The sequence below is a fragment of the Toxotes jaculatrix genome, chromosome 17 (genome assembly GCF_017976425.1).
Source record: "Toxotes jaculatrix isolate fToxJac2 chromosome 17, fToxJac2.pri, whole genome shotgun sequence".
Lineage (NCBI taxonomy): Eukaryota > Metazoa > Chordata > Actinopteri > Toxotidae > Toxotes > Toxotes jaculatrix.
Genome location: NC_054410.1, coordinates 15,658,070 through 15,677,336, shown reverse-complemented (window position 1 = coordinate 15,677,336; position 19,267 = coordinate 15,658,070). Strand labels below are relative to the sequence as shown.

The window sequence follows — 19,267 nt, the reverse complement described above, 5'->3', positions numbered from 1 at the left end:
GATGCAGATTAATAGGTAACAACAAATCCCTTCTTCCTCAAAAGCAGAGCCATAATAAGTTTAGTTGATGACTCAAGGCTGGCAGCTGCTTTACACCTCTATCTGGAAAGCAAATGAGAATTACCCAAGAACAGTTCCTATACTGTAAAAACTGCCTGATCAAGATCAATATGGTCTCCTCACAGGGAAATTCAAGAGAGCTTTAAATTTAAACAGGCAGGACAAACTAATAGAGCCAATTGCTTTGACTCTGTGGGATTATACTGTAGGGAGAGGGAAGTAAAAAAGACTAATTAAACCAGTAAATTCTCTCCAGGCTTCAGCTGTCCGCCACTGCACTGCTAGCCACACTGCTTGTGTGTGGTTGGTTCAACCCACAGACTCCAACCTCCACCTCCCGAGAAAAGCACCCGAGAACAGAGATCTAAATAAAGTTATTCAATGCAATTACTTCTGCAAAGTGGCAAACACCTGGATTATCTCAGTGTAATTGTCTTTACACTCCTCTAACACTATATGGTGTTTACAATGCTCTCAGCCTGTCTGTCTGTGGGTTGGTGTTTAGAACAATCTGAATAATCAAAACAAAAAACAAAAAAAAAACAAAAAACTGAACCATAGCACGTGGTTTTTTGTTCTGCCAAATGCAGCCATAGAGCAAAGGTAAGATCCAGCAGGCAGTTTTGTGACAAGAGGGCAGCGAGGCTGTGACACTTTACAATCTGTGCGGACTGACAGCTACAACAGACCTTTTAAAAGTGCTCTTTCACTCGTCTGCTGGTCTGCCAAGCTGTCCTTGCTGCACTCAGCCCATGAGCAAGGTCATCTGGGGAGAGGGAGGGAGAAATGGCACACTTTAGTCTTTTGAGCAAGGACGCTTTGTTTATGGATTTTATTGTTTTTATTTACCACATGAATGTAGGGATTTGAACCATCAAAAGACCTGTCTCTTTTCAACAAACTAAGACAAGTCATGAGTCCAAGGTTGCTGCTGAGCTAATTATGCCCCTAATTAGCAGTGATTAGATGAAGGAGAGCCTCGACATTAAAAAAAACAAAAACACACACACATGGCCTCTTTTGGCTACTGCTACATCAGGGAAGAGAGGCGAACACTGACACACCACAGCTGTTTTGGGGCCGTCTGTGGAAACCAGGGCCTGAGGACATAACGCTCATTTTCATCGTCATTCTGTTCATTTTGCGCAGTGTCTGTCTCAGCAAAACAAATCCATTTAATAATCTTGTTTGTTTAAAATAAACTCGGAGCACTTCTTGGAGGCTGCCTGCACTCCGCTGGCTCCTGGGAAAGACTGATACTTCATTAACAGTAATGCCCATATATTGATTTAGATTTTGAGGCTCGCCGTACAGTGTGCTGTGATGTTTGCATGAGAATAATCAGGGCTGATTAGCAAAAGCAACTTATCTTCCACGTTTATATTAAAATGCATGATGCATGTGAAGCCTGGTAAATCCTTAAATTAGATGGCCATCTCTATATACGAATAATAAAAATGATGGATAACGTGCGATCGAAAATCAGTGCTTTTTGGGGGGGGCTTTAATTCTAATTTTGAGTCTCACCCAGGTTTGTGTGTTTATATTTTTGGCACACAGCATCTATCGCACATGGCAGTGATGAATTGAAGCAATATTATGTCTCGTTCCGTTGTTTTTCCCCCCCTTTGACGCCTGTCTCTGCATCATTTTATTCATTTTATCTTTTTATGCAGCCGCATGTGGCTGATGGTCATATTATGCATGGTGGCTGGGTTTCTATTATGTTGCACATGGGTACCGCTCTGCAAGTACATTAGGAGAAAAAAAAGCCCCTCTGTTGTTCTCCATGTTGTTTGTTCAGTTTTATTGTTTTTATTTGTTTTTGACAAAGAGAGAGAGAGAGGGTCTTAAATAGCAGTTGTTAGCATTTTTTTTTTACATACGTGGCAGTGATGTAAATGTTTGTCCCCACACACACATGCACAAACATAAACTTTCACATATGTGTTGCCTCTATTAATCTGCTGTTGTCTCTCTTTGGTCCTTGTTTAGAATCACAGTGCACACTGTGTGGTGAACCAGAAGGTGAGTGGGCCTCGCCATTCCCCAAAAGCTCTTGTCATCGTCATCTCCCGGCTTGTTGTTTGCTGTTTGGGGAGGGTGGGAAGTGGAGCGGGGGCGTCGCTTTGCCGCAGACACACTGTTCTTCAGTCTTCAACTCAGTAGAGCAACGGCGCAGACCAGGTTTTAGGCTCCATGTAGAAAAAAAACACACTATATAAAGATAATATCCTCCTGGTTTTTGGTTTCATTTACTGTAAAGCATTCAGACAGCAGCAACTGCAGATTTCAAACTATCACAGGTGTAGAATGGAGTAGGTCAACAAAGTGTAATTCCAGGAGACGGCCATGTTGAGGCTACTCTTACTGAACTGATTGATTGACAGCATGAAGGCTGAAGGACACATCCTCAGAGTGCTGACTAACCACACTTGCTTCTGCTTCACATCTCATTAACTGTCATTATTTGTGTACACATGTGATTTTATGAGTGTTCACGCACTCATGCACGTGTGTAATTTGTGTGACCATGTGTGTAAAACATGCTGCGGATGTATTTGAGCTGCGTAGCTCTCGAGTCTGCTGCTATATTGTAAGAGCTCTTCTCATGATACTGACACCACCTAATCCTCCATATCCACGTGCAAACCATTCTCATATGTCTCTTCCCATCTCATACCTCAAACCAGAGCTCATCCCTTTGCATGGATTCTGCTTTTTCTTTTTTTTTTTGGTCCCTCCCTTCAGCTATATCTGGTCATTATTGCCCAGGTGTTTTATCTGTTGTAGCTGTTGTTGGGTTTCATATGGAGGCTTACGGTTACTGACAATCTGACTGAACAAAAGTGACCAGAAATTACCTGTGAGTAAAATAGGAGCTGGCAGCTTTGTTTACATTTTGCAGTGAGAAAGGAGAATCTAGAAATAAACCATAAGCATGTTCAGTGACCGGCTCAGTGACAGATATGAAATTTCCCCCCTGGACTTAACCTTGTCCAGGAGTCAGCCATGTGCCCCTAAGCCCAATAAGCATTATTCTATGTCTCAAAAATCAATGGTGCTCTCTCTGCTTTTCTTGATTGGATTAAGACGTAATCAAATCGAGCGCGATAACTGTGTGCCTGTAACCTTCCCGCTGAGAGGGGCAGAGGGAGGAGGGAGGAGAGACCTCAGGGAAGGGCAGGGAATGTGTATGCGTGCCTATGTGTGTGTGTGTGTGTGTGTGTGTACAGTATTTTGTGTGTGCAACTATGTGTGGAGCTGGGCAGAAGGGAGCTCCCAAGGCACCTCCATGCTGTTGCTCAATGTTGCACAGGGCATCAGGGCCACAGAGCTACAGGGAGAAGCATGGTGTCCCTCAAGCCTCCAAAGGGAGACCAGCCTGGGTGAGAGATTGTGTGTGTGTGTGTGTGTGTAGTTCAGAATCAGTGTAAAGATAGAAAGACAGAGAAAGAGCACTCAACACATTTTGAATACAGGCTCAAATCTGTCTGTAAAACTAAATCTAAAACTATCAATTAACAAAACTAAAATCCATTCAGTGCCTGGAGGGATAATTTCTTATAGCTGCAACATTAAACGCTGATGCATTTGAGAAGTGTGGCTTTTCTTTAAACAAAAAAAAAAAGTTTTGTAGAAAAACATGGTGAAAGCAGCACTGCTTTGGTCTCCACTGACTCCTGAGGGAAATATCTGCCTTTTTAGCAGCTAAATGCTCCTCTATAGTATATAGTGTTTGTCTTCAGAGTTTTTGTTTTTCCAAAAACAGCTCCCTGCTGCACCTGGAAATGAGTTACAAGCCATGAAACTAAAACAGTAAGCTTGAAGATGCTAAAACGCTGTGTAAACTTGAGGTTAAACTACCGACCCATCTGAGCCAATGATAAATATAAAAATATGGATTAGTACAGCTTTAATTTCCTCAGTGTACAAAAAAAAGTACCGTTTTGTAATCTTTATCAAAACTGACGTGCCACAATGTCAGTGGTGACTGAAATGAGATAAAATACCCAGCTCTTACCTCTGTTTGCTCTGAGAATTGTTAGAGAAGAATTGAATGCATTTACAAGGCCAACCAAGGCCTTATTGCTGGCAGGTAATTGCTGTCCTGCGAGAGAGAAAGATAGAGAAAGAAAGAGAGAGAAAGAGAGAGCGTGTGATGGTGTGAGGGGGAAAGTCGGAGAGACATTGAAGTGCAAACATGCGTCTTCTCCCTGTCTGTGCAGAATGCTGAGCTAGAGGCAACATGTCCTTTTGGGACCCTCACCCCCATATCTCATAATACAGATGCACCTCATAATGCAAACACCGACACATAAAAAGATAATTGGACACAATCTTAGGTGGCAGCATTATATGAAATAGATATTTATAATTTTGAGGGGTGTAAAGGGTTTTAAGAGAAGTGTTTGTTCAGTCGTTGGTTGTTGCAAAGTCATAGTGTAGTTTTATAGAATGTGTTTAATTAAAGTTTGTTTCTTTCAAAGTGAGTAATTTGTAGCACTTAGAAGTAATTCGTCATGGATCCACATTCTCCACTGCTCTTTTCTTTCCAAGCTTTTTCTTACCATACATTGCAGAATCTGAATAAGAGCTTTAAATGCTGAAGGCACAGCTTCTCAGTTAATATAATGAATAACTCTTGTAGAATATTTGTGTTTAGATCATTTCTTCTGTTATAACTCTCCATGCAGGAAGGCCAAAGGTATTGTTCATTCTTTTTAAAGATGCACCAATTACCGCTTTTCCTTGGGTTGGTGTGTGAAATGGACCGTGTCCCCAATTTTTAATGGAATATGAGATGACACAGTTCCGAACAGTGGAGAGAAAAAGCCACCCAACTGAGAAAGCACTGTGACATAAAATAACACACTTTTATGCAATACAGAGAAAAAAATGAGGGGACATTACTCAGATGTGTCTGTAAACTATTCTTGCTGCACAGAGAGAAATCAGAGGTTCTGAATAATGGCTATTACAGAACAAGGGCAGTGAGGACACTTTCATAGACAGGCTAAACATTATTGAAAAGTCTAAGCCACTGGACTCACCTTGCCTTGACAGGCACTCGGTGACTTCAAACCCCAGAACTGAAATTATCAGAAAGAGTGATACCCAGGAAATACATAATACCTTTAATAAAAATTCAAATAAGTCTAGTCAAGGTCTGACATATGGTGCCAGTCTCATTTTGTGTTACTCGTGGGGACAAAGAAATCACAGCTGTTTTTTTTTGGCGTCAAAATAAGAGCCCTGTCCTTCAGCCGATGCGTGGAATTTACCATGAACTTTACTGGGATGGAGAGAAAGGAAAAAAATGGTTAAGAGAGAAGGGGGGCAAAGGGGGGTGAAGTGTGAGATGCATGAGGGAGGACAGAAAAAGAGAGAGAAGAAAGTGAAGGGAGACGAAGGTTCACATCCTATACACTTCTTCAACATATTCCCAAGATCACAATCTTTCCCTCTTGAAGTGCTGTGAGTGCCAAAATATAACTATAACACCACAAAAGGTGTAGCACGAGCAGCATGTTAGCAGAACAACAGCAGCAGCAGCTCTGGTTTGGCATGTGTGTCTACACAGGCACAAGAGGTCAGAGCGGTATGTCACCTGTATTTTACAAGCGCCCTAGGCCCACTACACAATTTCCGTAGTTACTGTAACAGTTACAGTCACTGGATTTAGCATTAAAATACGCTTCGGTTGCGTTTAAGAGCATTTAGGTCATGTAACATACGAGCTGTGATGTGGCCTGTGTAGACAGCTGGCTTGATTGAACTGGGAGAGTATTTGTTCTGTCAGGACCTCGAGAAACGAACAACTGAAAATAGATGAAACGCTGGTTTTGTAGATACGCAGTACAATTTTTTAATCATGCTTTAGTTTGTATGAGTCAATACTGTATTGCAAGGTTTATAAAAGCTGATACAAGTTGGATTGTATGTTCATTAACAACGTTTCCTCGTTTCGTTGGTAAAATCTAAATCCCAGCAGCATTACATTTCGATCAAAACATATTTGCCGTTGCAAATTAGCAGTAAACAGAAGGGTAAATGGTCAGAGTGGTAGGAAAGAGAACTCCAAAATTTGTTGGAGAATACTGCCAACAAATGTGCAGAGGTCACATCTCCAAACAATCAATGAGACTAAATCAAACAGCTCTGGTCAGTGTGGTGCTTACATATTGCTCTTGCTGTGTTTTCCATAATTCCTTGATGCCTCCTCCCCAGATCCCACTGAATGAATGTGTGTTGGCAACCAAGCTACAATGTGTTGTGGCCTGTGATCCATTAAGCACCAAGCTCTCATATGTTCTATGCTTTCAGCCTCTGACACAAACTGTACTTTATCTACACAGTAAATGGCTGACTCCAGTAATGTTGTGGTGCACAGGTTCCTCCATATTCAAGTACTGTATGTCAAGGCTCCTCTTGGAATTTCTTTAGGAGAGTGGGGGGGTGAGAGTAATATATAGGTAATATCATTACACCCTAATGCATATTCCCTCTGTGCCCAGAAACACTGTCCCATATTGAATTGGGCAGCATGACTTTTCAATTTTCAGAAACCCATTTACATTGTATGTTGGCTAGACGAATAGGATACATGCCAGACTGCTGGCCAAGGTCACTATCCAATATAGAGGAGGCTTGTTGGTAGGTGTGAGGGGAGTACTGATGCTGTGCATTATACACAGATGCTCAAGAGCCACGATAATGCACTCTGTCCTCCTTAAGTTTCCATGTGCTCTCTGTTATCTAATTAAAACATAGTTTACATGTCCTTCGGAAAAAAATAAGTAGGATTTAAACTTCAATTCAATTTTAAGTCACAGCCATGTAAAACACGTATGCAGAAACATGCTGAGAGCTTCAGTAGCTTTGACTGTCCATGTTCATACTGTGTGCTGAAACCTCACAAAGCTGCAGTCTCTGCATTCGGTGCTCGAGTTGGCATATTCAGAGACCTTTGGCCTTCAGCTTGACAAGTCATGTCTCTCAGCTTAAATCTTGGGCTGCAGCTTTACCTGCCTTTGCCAGCAGATCTGGCTGCGCTCCATACACCGTACTGTACACAGTGGAGGGGCCAAGCAGCCTGACGCCAGCAGCGCAACATTGGATCGCAGTGCCGTTCCCAGCCCTGGGAAGCCGACACAATGTTTCAGGGGCTTAGTGTTTGAGAGGATGGCAAAGCAGCGGCTTTATGTCACTAACAGCCATCTGAGAGAGAAAGAGAGCGAGCAAGCAGGGAGAGTAAGAAGAAAATATAACATCAGAAGAGTGCCTGCAGCTGCCCAGTGAAGTGGGATTAAGAAAACATGCTATTTAAACTGCAAGCAATTTTTTTCCTTCACCAGGCGGCAAGGAAAAGTGCAGCAGGCAGTCAATCTTTTGAGCTTATCATCAAGTAACCAAAGTTGCTCTCTCAGCTTTCTCGACCCCTCATTCTCTTTCGAGTCGCAGGCACACACAAAGAGCCACAAAGCCGCCACTTATGTGTGTCACTCAGGACACTTTTCTGACGCTTTCCTCCACAGCTTTGATATTTTTTTTTATACTTAATATTTCCCTTCAGTACATTTAAAATGAATTTTTAATGTCTCAGGGAGAGCCTTTCAGTTAGTTACATGACACATAAAATCTTATCGGGCCGACATAACGAAGGAGGCTGCGAGGAGAAAAGACTGCTGGCACTGCCTCAGATATTACATGCCATCTAAACGAGCTTCAGTTTGAGTGCAGGCATGACAAATGTGTGGGGATGTATCTGCTCTGGAGATTGAAATGGAACACCTCTCTCTTTCTCACACTCTGCTGCCATCGATCTGTCCGCCTCGGACTCTCCAGTAATGCCAGAATCAGTGGCCAGAGTAATGAGAAGGTAGAGATACTGACACCTCACCAGTCAGAGCTAGTGAGAGACCCTCAGTAGCTTTAGCAGAAGTTTAAATCAGAGGTACTTTCTGTCTTTCTTGCTCCACAACCATCAGTATTTTGTTTCCACAATGTGACATAAAAAATCCCAGGCTGCAGGTGAGAAAAGGAGCTTTAACTGTGTGTGTGTGTGCATGTAGTAGGTGTGTGTGTCTCCCAGGTGAGCACCTGTCCAGGTTTGGCTGTAATGGCTGGAGGGGAGCGCATACGGAGCAGCTTTGCTCAGAGAATCCCGGGGTACCGAGGGGAAAGCTTGACATCACTCCAGGCAAAAGACTGATGAGCAGCAGAAACACTGGAGGGGTGGGGGGAGTTTGAACTCAGACGGGATTGTCTTGGATGAGCTTTTTGTGAATGCTCCCATTTATGACTCATATAGAAAAAAAACAGTGAGAGCTCGTTGGCAAGAATTGCAATACTTGTTTGTTTGTTTGTTTTTTTTTGCTTTTGTTTTTTTTCATTGGGATGACTCACAGATGAATATATCTCCAAATATTTGTATCGTTATCGCCCATGAGTATCATGTTCTGAGGCAGAATACGGTCAATAAAATGAGAGTGATACTTTTGAATTCACAGCTGCCTCTAACTTTACTGTAGCTCATATGGTTTTATTGGGCTCTGGGGGTGATAACAAGACCAACTGACCGTCAGCATGCAAATAGTCTCATTACTAGGAAGGCTCCCCGGGGCCAGGGTATAAACTGGCCAGGGGAGGTGTCGTCGCGCTGCTCCTGGTGCAAGACATCATTCAGTTCCCATCTGATGATGGCGGTTAAATGCCAGACACTCCTCTTGATCATTTGGATTGGTTTAAGCAGCGGTGAGAGCAAATATGGCATAATGTTATTTAACAACACTTGAATAGGGAACTGGATAAAACCACCAGATGTTAGACATTTTTTAGGATGTTTAGGATTTAATAATCTTATAATACCAGCATCTGCTCGGGACAGACATCGTTCTGTAAAGCTTTTGCACTGTTGATGTTTGAGTCTCAGTTTGACTAGGATTTTCTGTAAAGCTCCCCCACAATATACAACAATAGTTTCTGAGTAAACTTGAGATAAAGTTTCTTAGAATCATACTATATCTACGAGAGATGCACCAATCTTGTACAACAAATATTTTGCCAATTCCAGATCCAAGACAGTGAAGTTAACAATACAACGGTTCCACAGTCAGTTACATTCATTCAGTCAGGCCTATGATTCAGGCTGACCTCATGTTACCTTACACTGAGGTACACAGTTTTAAATGAAGGAAGAAGAGCACTGAAGAGCACTGATCGATACTCTGTGTCAGCAAATACCCACAGTTGAGGTACTGGAATCATTATCAGGAGAGGAAAAAGTGTATCTATACATCTTCAGGCTACAAAGTTTAAATAGTTATAGTGATGTATAATGTGGTGACTCACATAATTGTCTAAACGCACCCCACAGTTTGCTGAATGGTCCAAAATGTATCTGCTGAACAGGGTGGATTTGCATTGTATGTTCTCCATGGTTTAAATCACTTAAAGCTCATTTCTCAGTTGAAAATCTTTATTGCATCACATCACAACCAGCACTGGTGAAATGTTTTACGGCCAAGTAAGAGTTTAATTACCACTTAGCCTTATGACTTTACCTTTGCCATGCTTACAGTAAACAACTTTCATTTGCTGGTCAGTATTAGAAGGATGCAGGCCTTACCTGGCCACACTTTAACCATCATCCTCTGCTGTTGCTTTGCTGTTGTTTGTACTGAACAAGCTAGTCAGTGATTGAAGTAACATGAAAACCACAAAAGTCTTTCTCACAAATCAGTATATACTGATAAAAGCACTTACTTTGATAATATATGTGCATCATGTTAACACGAGGCTCAGAAACAGGATGGAGCATTTGCATGGAGAAAGGAAAATTACACTAATTCAAATATTATGACCCATATGAAAACATTTTTTTTTCCAAATATTGTAAAAGGGGAGCAAAGGGTCAAAATTCAGTGTCAGTTCTAATTGACCTTTAGATTCAGGAAGGAAAGTGATCTTTAATGCAGCACTAGTCCTTCACGACTATTAAACCCTGCACAGTGTCTGTCTGAATTTCTGTCTCTCTTCTCTTCCTGGTCTTTTCCTCTCTCGTGCCCATTGTCTCTCCTTCTCTTGGCTTGTTTTGTCTTTCTTGTATATGCCTTCCTAAAATTAGCTCATCATTCTGTACATTGCAAGACATGAAAACGTGAAGTACAAAGAATTGATCTTCAGAAATACACAGAAACCTCCAGCTCATCAGGTCTCGTTCTCTCTGGTGGACCATCTGTCCCGCCTTTGTCCTCTTCTTAATATGAGAGTGTCCACTGCCTCACACTGCTGTGGTCATCAGCCCTGAGGTCTTCTCCCTCCAGGCACTGCTTCTTTCTTCAGAGCTGCTTATTAAAACCCCAAACCTGGAGCCTCTTTCTGTCTTTCCCCTTCACCACCTCTTCCACTTTCTCTCTATTCCCTTTCCCCTCTAAACACACACTATCAGGGGCAAAGGTGGGGATTTCTTTCCAGTTTGTTCCACTCAGCCAGGCATGAACTCTTCAGATTTTTCAGCAACAAGAGCCAATTACTGTAATAAGACTCATAAAATTCCCCTGCTGAACCACCAATGTCATCATTTCACATCATTTCTCTGCCGGCCCTTTCGTTATAGACGGCCCTGACATATATGACCAATGTGTACAGAGCCCCCAAAGAAATTAATCATCGCTTTGGAAAATGATGGCACCTCAGAGATGCTAGTGATTACAGAGCAACGCAAACTCACCGTATTTAAGCCCTGCATCGTTTTCTGATTAGAATCAAAGTTTATTGCCGCATTTTTATTCATGAAGTCTCCACAGATGCATCGCTTGGCTAGCCAAGCGTTAGACAGAGCCAGAGATATCGGATGATGCACTGGCTTGCTACTGAATCGCGAGCACACTGTTGCTATGTATAGGCTCGGAGCGCTCAGAAGAATGGATTGGGAGAGAGTATAAGACTGATGGCTACTGTCAGGCTGCAGCATGGGTGAATCATGAACACTCCTATTTTCACCCATCTGAATTTCCACATAATGTTCCCCTTCTTGAACATTTGCTACTGGAACAGTTGTCTCCTCTTCACTAGCGTTTTATTTTTGTATGATTTTGCAGGGTGGGGAACGAAGGGTCTGACTCTTTTCACTTCAACCGCAATGACGTCATTGACATTTGACACTGTGCTTCCAGAGCCTCTCGTAAAACATGGAGGGCTGTAGCTCCGTGACATCGCTCTCATCAGTTTATTGCGGTGCATTGTTTACAACTTGATAAGCTCAAACAGCTTGAGGTCACAGAGAAGCACAATCCCTTTACGTAACAGGGAGACTCAGTCCTCTGTGCCCTATGACAGACAGTAAGTCTTTCAGTGATACTGAATCACCATGACGTGGGAGATAATGAATACAACACATCCTACTGTAGAACATCAGGGCTATTTTTTTACTCCATTCAAGGATGTGCTGGTTTCTTTGCCAAACACTACCTCTCACTTGTGTTGTTCCTCTCTAGTTCACACGCTTGCACTAAAATCACATTATCATGCTCTGCAGCCTCTTCATTTAGCCAGATATTTGGCTCAGAAGTGCTGGGAAAAGACTTTCGATTCTGAAAGCGTGTCGACCAGCAGGAAATAAGGCTTATTTCTCTCCATCTGGTCTTCTCTTTTCTGCCCTGATGACAGTAGGCGTACCTCACAGCCCATGTGAAAACCCATAATATCACCCACAATGTACCAGACACAGTATTTTTAATAATATGGATCTGGGTACATGTGCATCCACTATTCTAGAACTTATATAGTACTTCATTGACCACTCTATCCGTGACTCTATTGCTCTCGCTATTAACCTCCGTGCAAGTCAGGTGAACACAAAATGAGTTGAGCAAGTCAGATTTCCCAGTGGTCCCAGAATTCATTGCCTCCGGTCGGGCTAAGACACACATATGCTCAGAGGACCAAAAGTTTGGCTAGGAAAATTGAATGATGCTGAGAAAACAACATCACTATTATCGCTGTAGCAAAACTAGGTCCTGCAGCATTAAACCTTACATAATAATTCAGGTCAATAACTGACTGCAGTCTCTAATTTTCTTGTCATCATGGCGCTCTGTTTCTGATGAGCTGTCTTCGCCGCTTTCGAGAAACTTCTCCGACATAGTATTTTCCTTTCTGTGTCATTAAAAAACTGTCCCGTATTAATAACATGGAGCACTTAATGCGCACAGGTTTAACGCTCACGCTCATTTCCATTCATGACAGCCGTTCCTGCGTACCTCCGAGGTGCAGTCCTAGAGCTGGAGACACACTTTTAAATTGCTAAAAATAAACACATCTCATGCTCCCCCATCCCGATTTTCAACAGGAAACGCACACCCAAAGAGCATAAATAAGCGAGTGAGGGGACAGTGCTCACAGCTTGAACTGCTGGAGGGGACTGTCATTATTTTCAGCAACAATTATGACAAAACCGCACTTCTGTGAGCTTGGGCTGCCCCCTCTCCTCCTCTCCATTCCCTCCCCAGCAGGGAGCATTTGAATCATCCGTGAGTGAGGCTGATTCGCTCACAAATGATTTCTCCTCCCACGCAAGTTTTGGAGAAGTGTTATTTGGAAGTCTTCGTTTAGAAATGATTTATTGGTGATATGGTTTAGACATTCTCCCAGTAACTACCAAGGCAGGGTTGTTGGTTTTAGGACTGAATGTGAGCCTGCGATGATGATGTGAATCACGTCAAAAGTGTCACTGTTGCAGAAACTGCTTCAAATTTGGTTTCTTTGTCTGGGAAATTCACTCTGCGCGACTGAAAAGAAGAATAAGTGCAGCCTTTTGTTGTTGCCGACGGTGTTCAATCACAGTACCTCCTGTGGCAAGCTAACCTCTGGACACAATAGCCGGTCCTTTTGGCCTGGTCTGTGTGTGATAACCAGCATCAGTCAGACGTGGCAATAGTCCAAGATCAGTGGGGTTAATAGTGTGTACTGTGCCCTCACCTTAAAGACCCCCCACTTCCCCGAGCGGTTCTCATAATGACTCTATGCCTGGGTCCGATGTGGACCTCCGGAAACATTAATTCCTTGTCCAGCCTCGGCGGAGGTCACTTCGGGTTAATCTTTGTTGCAGGAAGCCAGGCTGTGGAGCTGTGGATGATGGATCCATGCCACGGCTCATGGTCACGGATCAGGTGTGTTTCAGTGAAATGTAACACACCCTGTCGCTGGAGCACCAACAGTCACACAGAGGTGGAATTAAACCTGTTTTGCATGTTTGTGAATTCAAAAGGAGGCAGCAGTGACATTCTTTAGTATTCCCATTTTGCAGCAGCAGGGTCACCACCTTTGAGTTCAGCTGAAGTGCTTTCAAAGAGCACACAAGATACTTCATTTTGGTTCACTCTAAAACACTGCGCACCGTGACAGCAAGGCCCACTTAACGTTCATTCTAAAAACCAAACAATCCATCACTGTCGGCCGCCTATGCGCTTCTGTAGAGGTAATGCAACCTGTGGTATTTCCTCCTGGCATCCTGCAGACCTCTCAAAGCTGTTAAAATCTGCCTCGCGCTGCCACTTATCTGCCCCACGTCTACGGTGCAACAAGTGAGCACTGGCAGACGATGGAGCACTTTTTAACAAACGCTGCGATGGCTGAGCCAGACCTTCTGTCTGAGTGGAGAAGATCTCTGTTAATGCCTGTATCTCTCCTTTCTCTCTTCCTGTCTGATTCATTGAGGTTGATTCATCTTTTTTAGTTGTGGGATGATACAAGCTGCAAGGCTGCAGTGACAACAGCTTGATAGAAGCTGGTTTATTATGGTTTGTTCTCATCGATAGTGGGAGGTGAGGAGGTGGGTAGATGGTATCGTCCATGTGTTCTTGTTATACAAGTTTAATTGTGACGGAATATTCACTTTGGCTTCTACAGGAGATGTGGTATGGATGCAACTTAAAGTTATTTTAATCATCAATGATTATACTGATTTCTTTTTTATTTTATTGATTCATTCATTATCAAATAAGCAAAAAAGTTCAAATAGTAAAGAAAAAAAAACCCTGGTCTGTTGGTTGTTCAGTCCATCACTTTGGTCCAGACTGAAAAACTATTGCTACAAAATTTGGCACATTTATTCATAGTTCCCAGAGGATCAGTCCTGCTGACCTTGGTGATCTTCTTGGCTCTTTCTTTACTCATCCAGTGAAATATCTTAACATGGTCCCCATATGATGAAAGCGATTGTCTGCGGTAGCCCCCTGACTTTTCTTTTAATGTAATCAGGAGGTTTCCACAACAATTGGACAAACTGCCAGGAAATGTATTTATTATTGTCACTGTGAACATGCATCGCTGTGCCTAAGCACAGCCTCAAAGGGCTGCTTGCATGGCTGTAGACTCTTAGTCCTGTGATCAGTCTAAAACCACTTGTGTGTTGTAATGACATAGAACAGAAAATACTCACATTTGATGAGACGAAACCAGAGAATGTTGGGTGTTTTTGCCTGATATTTGATTTATGTAATCCGTGTGTTGTGGATTAATTTCACCTGTGATATACAGGACATAGCATGTTTGTGTGTGCTGTACATGCAAGGGAGGGAGTGCACATTATTTTCTGTGTTTTTATCCAGTAGCATGTATAAGTTTGACATTTGCTGTAGAACTATTCTGTAAGCAAGTGGAGGATAGTTCACCCTGCAACACTGATTTTATGAAATTCACCTCCCACTGAATTGTTTCTGCAAATGCAGAGATGAGGTACAGCATAAATGCAAGTCTGCCCACTGGTCATATACCATCTTACTGATGATTCATTATTAAATACAAAATTGTGGTAACAATTTAAAGAGATCTTAGAGCTTCAGAGCTTTCTCTCAGGCTGAAAATCATTTTTAAAATTTAAAATTTCATATTGTGGACTGTGGAGTCAAGAGAAGTAGCAGCTGTTGAGGTCAAGACATACTGACCTTTGTTATTGACCCAGGTCCACACTTATCGGATGACCTTAAAGTATCGCTTCAATCTTATGGGAAAACCCATAAACACTTTAATTAGTCCCAGAGCCATTTAACTTTATATCCTCATATAATGCAACTCTGCGGACCTCCATCCTGTAATTGTAATAGAGCCACAGCCAGTGTTTACAAATTCGTTCCTCCATCCCTCCTAATCTGTTTGTGATCAAGTTTTGCGCTAAGCAGCCCAGTAGGACTTAGTGAGCGATGCCCCGTGTACACAACATTAATAACTCAAGGTAATGAGTTATTATCTATTGCCTTTATCAGACTGACAAAACCCATGGCATTCATAGAGTGCTGAACGAGGGGACCAGCATCAATTAAATCACCACCTCTCATTGTTCACGTTCAGGCGGCATTAAAGTATGACAAGTGAAACATAATTAGGTATTAAATTGTATTAAATTGACCATTGAGTGAAACAGATTCACAGCATGTTTCATATATTCCTTGTTAATTCATGCAAAACAGCGTTAATCCATCATAAGCATGCCTTTCTGCATGCTTTGTCTCGTCTCACCTTGTCCTGTGTTAATTCATCCCCTCCTTTGGCTCCCTTTTCTCTTCTCCTATCCTGCATTTCTGCCTTTTTTTTTTTTTAAAGACAATGCGACGTGAGACAGCGCAGCTCTTGTTCTCACTTATAGCAGGATCACATACTCTCGCACCGAACGCAACAGTTTGTCGATTTTGAATCACACCTGCAAATATTGAATATTTTGTAATTCATGTTTTCCCAGACTTGTGTGTGGGATCACTGATGGAGAACAGGATGCAAAGCAAAGACAATGAACATGAATCAGTTTCTTTGGATTATGATCCTCAGCGCTCATGGTGAAGTAATTGTTGTGGGCTCATTCGTTTGCAGCGTGCGTGCACATCGCATATAGGAATTTTTCAAAGCTCAGGCCTCAAGAACAAGCATTAGAGGCCAATCAGGAAGCAGTGTGATGCAACAATGCGGTCGTTACCCTCGGGGGCTCGCCTTGGAAACGGAGATGAGAGTGGGAGGGATATCACAGGCGCCTTAATTGATTTCATTCGAGGGACACACCACCCAGATGTTGTGCAATTTCAATATTCATATCATTAAATACTCAAACATCCACATGTATAGCACATTTTGCTGTGAGAATGTTTTACTGCGTGATTTAAAAATGACGGCAACAATGAGGCGAACTGTCATTAATAACCAACAGCGATGTAATTGTCAGAGAGGGGACTAAGGGCAAATTTAATTGGTCTTCTCTTCTCATGACACAGAGCATGCACACCCCACAGTTTGTTCTGCCTCTTCCTTTTGATTTGAATTTTAAATGCTGCTTGTTGATGTCGCTGTAAATCCGTGATGTTACATCTTTTAATCAGCCTGTCAGGGCTTTTAAGACTTTAATCTAAAGTTGTGTTCGCAGCTCCATCTAATGTAGACAGTATGTCTTAGGTATCAGCATGAATCTGAAAATTGTCAATTGTCAGATCTCAGAAAATAGTAAACCAATTCCCATCGCAGTTTCCTGTAGCTCTAGTTGACATATTCAAATTGCTTCACAAATACTGTGAAGCTAGAATCAGAGAATTTGCGGCATTTTTGCTTACAAAATGATTTCTCCTTAATTTTCTGTTCATCTGTAGCACTGTGTGATTAGCAACATATCCATTCTGTTCACAAGAACAAACTTTACTTTATGTCTTTATGTCTTTTTTCATTGCTCTTGCTGTGATGTATTGACCAGCGATGGCTGTGGATACATGATATGATATCATCTGACTTTACGAGTTGACAATGATCTCCTGAGCACAGCGTAAGACAATCAACCAACACGCATTGGATCATGGGACGGTGATGACTGCAAGGAATACACAGGATGTGCTCTCCAAATTTGGGCAAAGGAATGGAGAATTTCTCTGCTGCATGTGTAACAGCTTTACAAATGCGACGAGCATTGTTGGCCTGTTACAACATATTCGTTCTAGAAAGACAGGCTTTGGAGAATCAGGCCCATGAATTGGGACACAGCTAGCAGCTGGTACGACTGTCGCATCTCCCCATGCACTGTATGTGGCCCCAGGCAAAGACTAACACTCTGGTCCTGGCTGTGATGTGCTCAAAGCTTTGTTTCTAAGCAACCTCCATCTGAAAGCTTGGAAGAAATGAAGAAGAGAGAGTTGCTGTAGACTCTTGAAGGGGTGGGTGGATGGAGGGATGGATGTCTGTTGTGGTAGTGGTTCCATTTAAAGGGTTTGCTTTAGAGACAGTTATGTCAGAGATTGCTTTCAGAGCGATATTGAACTTGAGCTCAATCTTGAATTGTGCAGCTTCCCAGCCTTGATGTAAGTCTAGACATTGGCAAACGTCTTATCTGCAGATCATAAATTTTAATTTTCAGGCTCATTTTGCCAAGTAATGAGGGATCGTTTTTATTTATTTATTTATTTTTATCAGATCGCTATAGAAGAGCATTCCTACTGAAGGATTATTTGCATTGCTGCCCATGTGTTATTTATAATAAGTTTTCCCAATTGCAGCAGCAGAGAGTATTCCCACGTGTAGAGTTATAGTGAAGCTCCAAGTCAAATTCTATTGTCTTCAACATTTATTTGACCGAGTGAGTGTTCATGACAAAACTTTGCTCTGGTGTAACTTGATGCTGACCTGCCTTTCACCCACTCTCTTTTCCTTTGTTTCCTGCCATTCTTGTTCTCACACTCTCTCGATCTGACGACACAAAGATTCCCACACACTGATACACGCGTGTTAACTAGTGTGACATTATGAATCACTTCTGCTCAATTCACGGAGATTCAGAAATGGCTTGTCGACGAGGTTTCGGTGCAGGAGGCTGCAGCAAGACCCCCGGGAATAAGAATAAAAGGAGTGTGAAGTTTGAAAATGGGAAACATGTTTGGCCTGTCACCAGTCAGTCTCTTGCTGCTGATATAGTTTCTCCGCCCCTGTGTTTTTCTTTATGTGTCACACTTAGGCATCGAACAACAGGTGACAGCTTAAGCGTTAAACAACCGGTAAATCCGATCCAGTCTGTCTAGTTCCGAAAGCTTACATCCATGTTTTTCATATCTCCTTTTATCCCATTACAGCTACTTGTGTTGGATCTGGGGGGGAAGCTAAATCAGCCCACTCACTCCATCAAATTATTACTAGAGTCATGTTGCCTGAGTGACTACCTGGGGAAGCAAATGAAAGCCAGCCTGCCCCCATAAGAGTGCTTTTGCACAGATGTTGACGATCAAGGCAGCGTGAGTGTACATATCTGTCCTATATTACTGTTTTAACTCCGATTAAGACAGCAACATGTGCTGCAGCTGGTAGAACACCCGTGCAACAAGTTGTTTTTACCATCATCTGTCGTAATGTTCTTAACCACTGTAACTGGCACTGCTGCATTGACTTCAAATTATAAATGGGGAATTTAAGACATCCAGACAATGTTTGCTGAGGTAAAACGAAGATTAGCAACCAAACTGCCAAAATGCATCGTGCAAGACAGCTCAGCATTCTGTGACCTTTTTGTACTGGAGTCTTTCTCATCCCACAAAGGTCATTACTTGGACCACCCTTGGACTGTTATTGACTTGCGTTCTTCTCATTACTGTGGGTAATTTTGTGGCATCAGCTTTCACTTTTAGGAGGCGTTCAATGAGCTGGAACCTTCCAGACAAGACCAATCAATGCAAATGCAAAGGAGCTGAATTCATTTTGAGTAAAGTTCATAAAACTGTACGTTCTGCTCAACTTGAAATATACAATAACTTTTCAGTAATGTTCATTAATGTGATTCATGTCCAATCATATACATCGTATTCATTATCATATATGACATGTCAGTAACAAAAATAATCATTAAGTTAAATTTATAGTCAATGCAAGAGCTTAATGGGAGTCCTGCTTCGGACTTCACCTGTTGATTTAACCTCCACCACATTAGACTCATCTATTGTATATAATCACAGTAATGATAATAGTGGCAGGTGTCTGCAGTACATGGAGTTATACAAATAGCACTCAAGAAGGCTATTTGCATAACTCCTCATATCTGCTGTTTGGCTGCTCCACCATTGGCTGGTAAATAGTTTTTGTATGATGTGTTTAGAGTACGCCCTGGGCTTTGTCAATAGCACTTCTTCCGTTTCACTGCTGTGAAATTAGGCCAGTAAAACACCAGGACAGGCACTTACACTAATTACAT

The 19,267-nt window shown here is 42.2% G+C and overlaps 1 protein-coding gene across 1 annotated transcript in view; it reads left to right on the top strand.

Annotated features, from left to right (window-relative positions):
* The window catches only part of dlgap2a (discs, large (Drosophila) homolog-associated protein 2a), a 140,388-nt gene that overhangs the window by 67,849 nt on the left and 53,272 nt on the right, over positions 1 to 19,267 (top strand). The window contains exon 3 of the mRNA XM_041061311.1: positions 2,056 to 2,088. Coding sequence (XP_040917245.1) covers positions 2,056 to 2,088 — 33 coding nt within the window. The remainder of the gene's footprint in view (positions 1 to 2,055; positions 2,089 to 19,267) is intronic.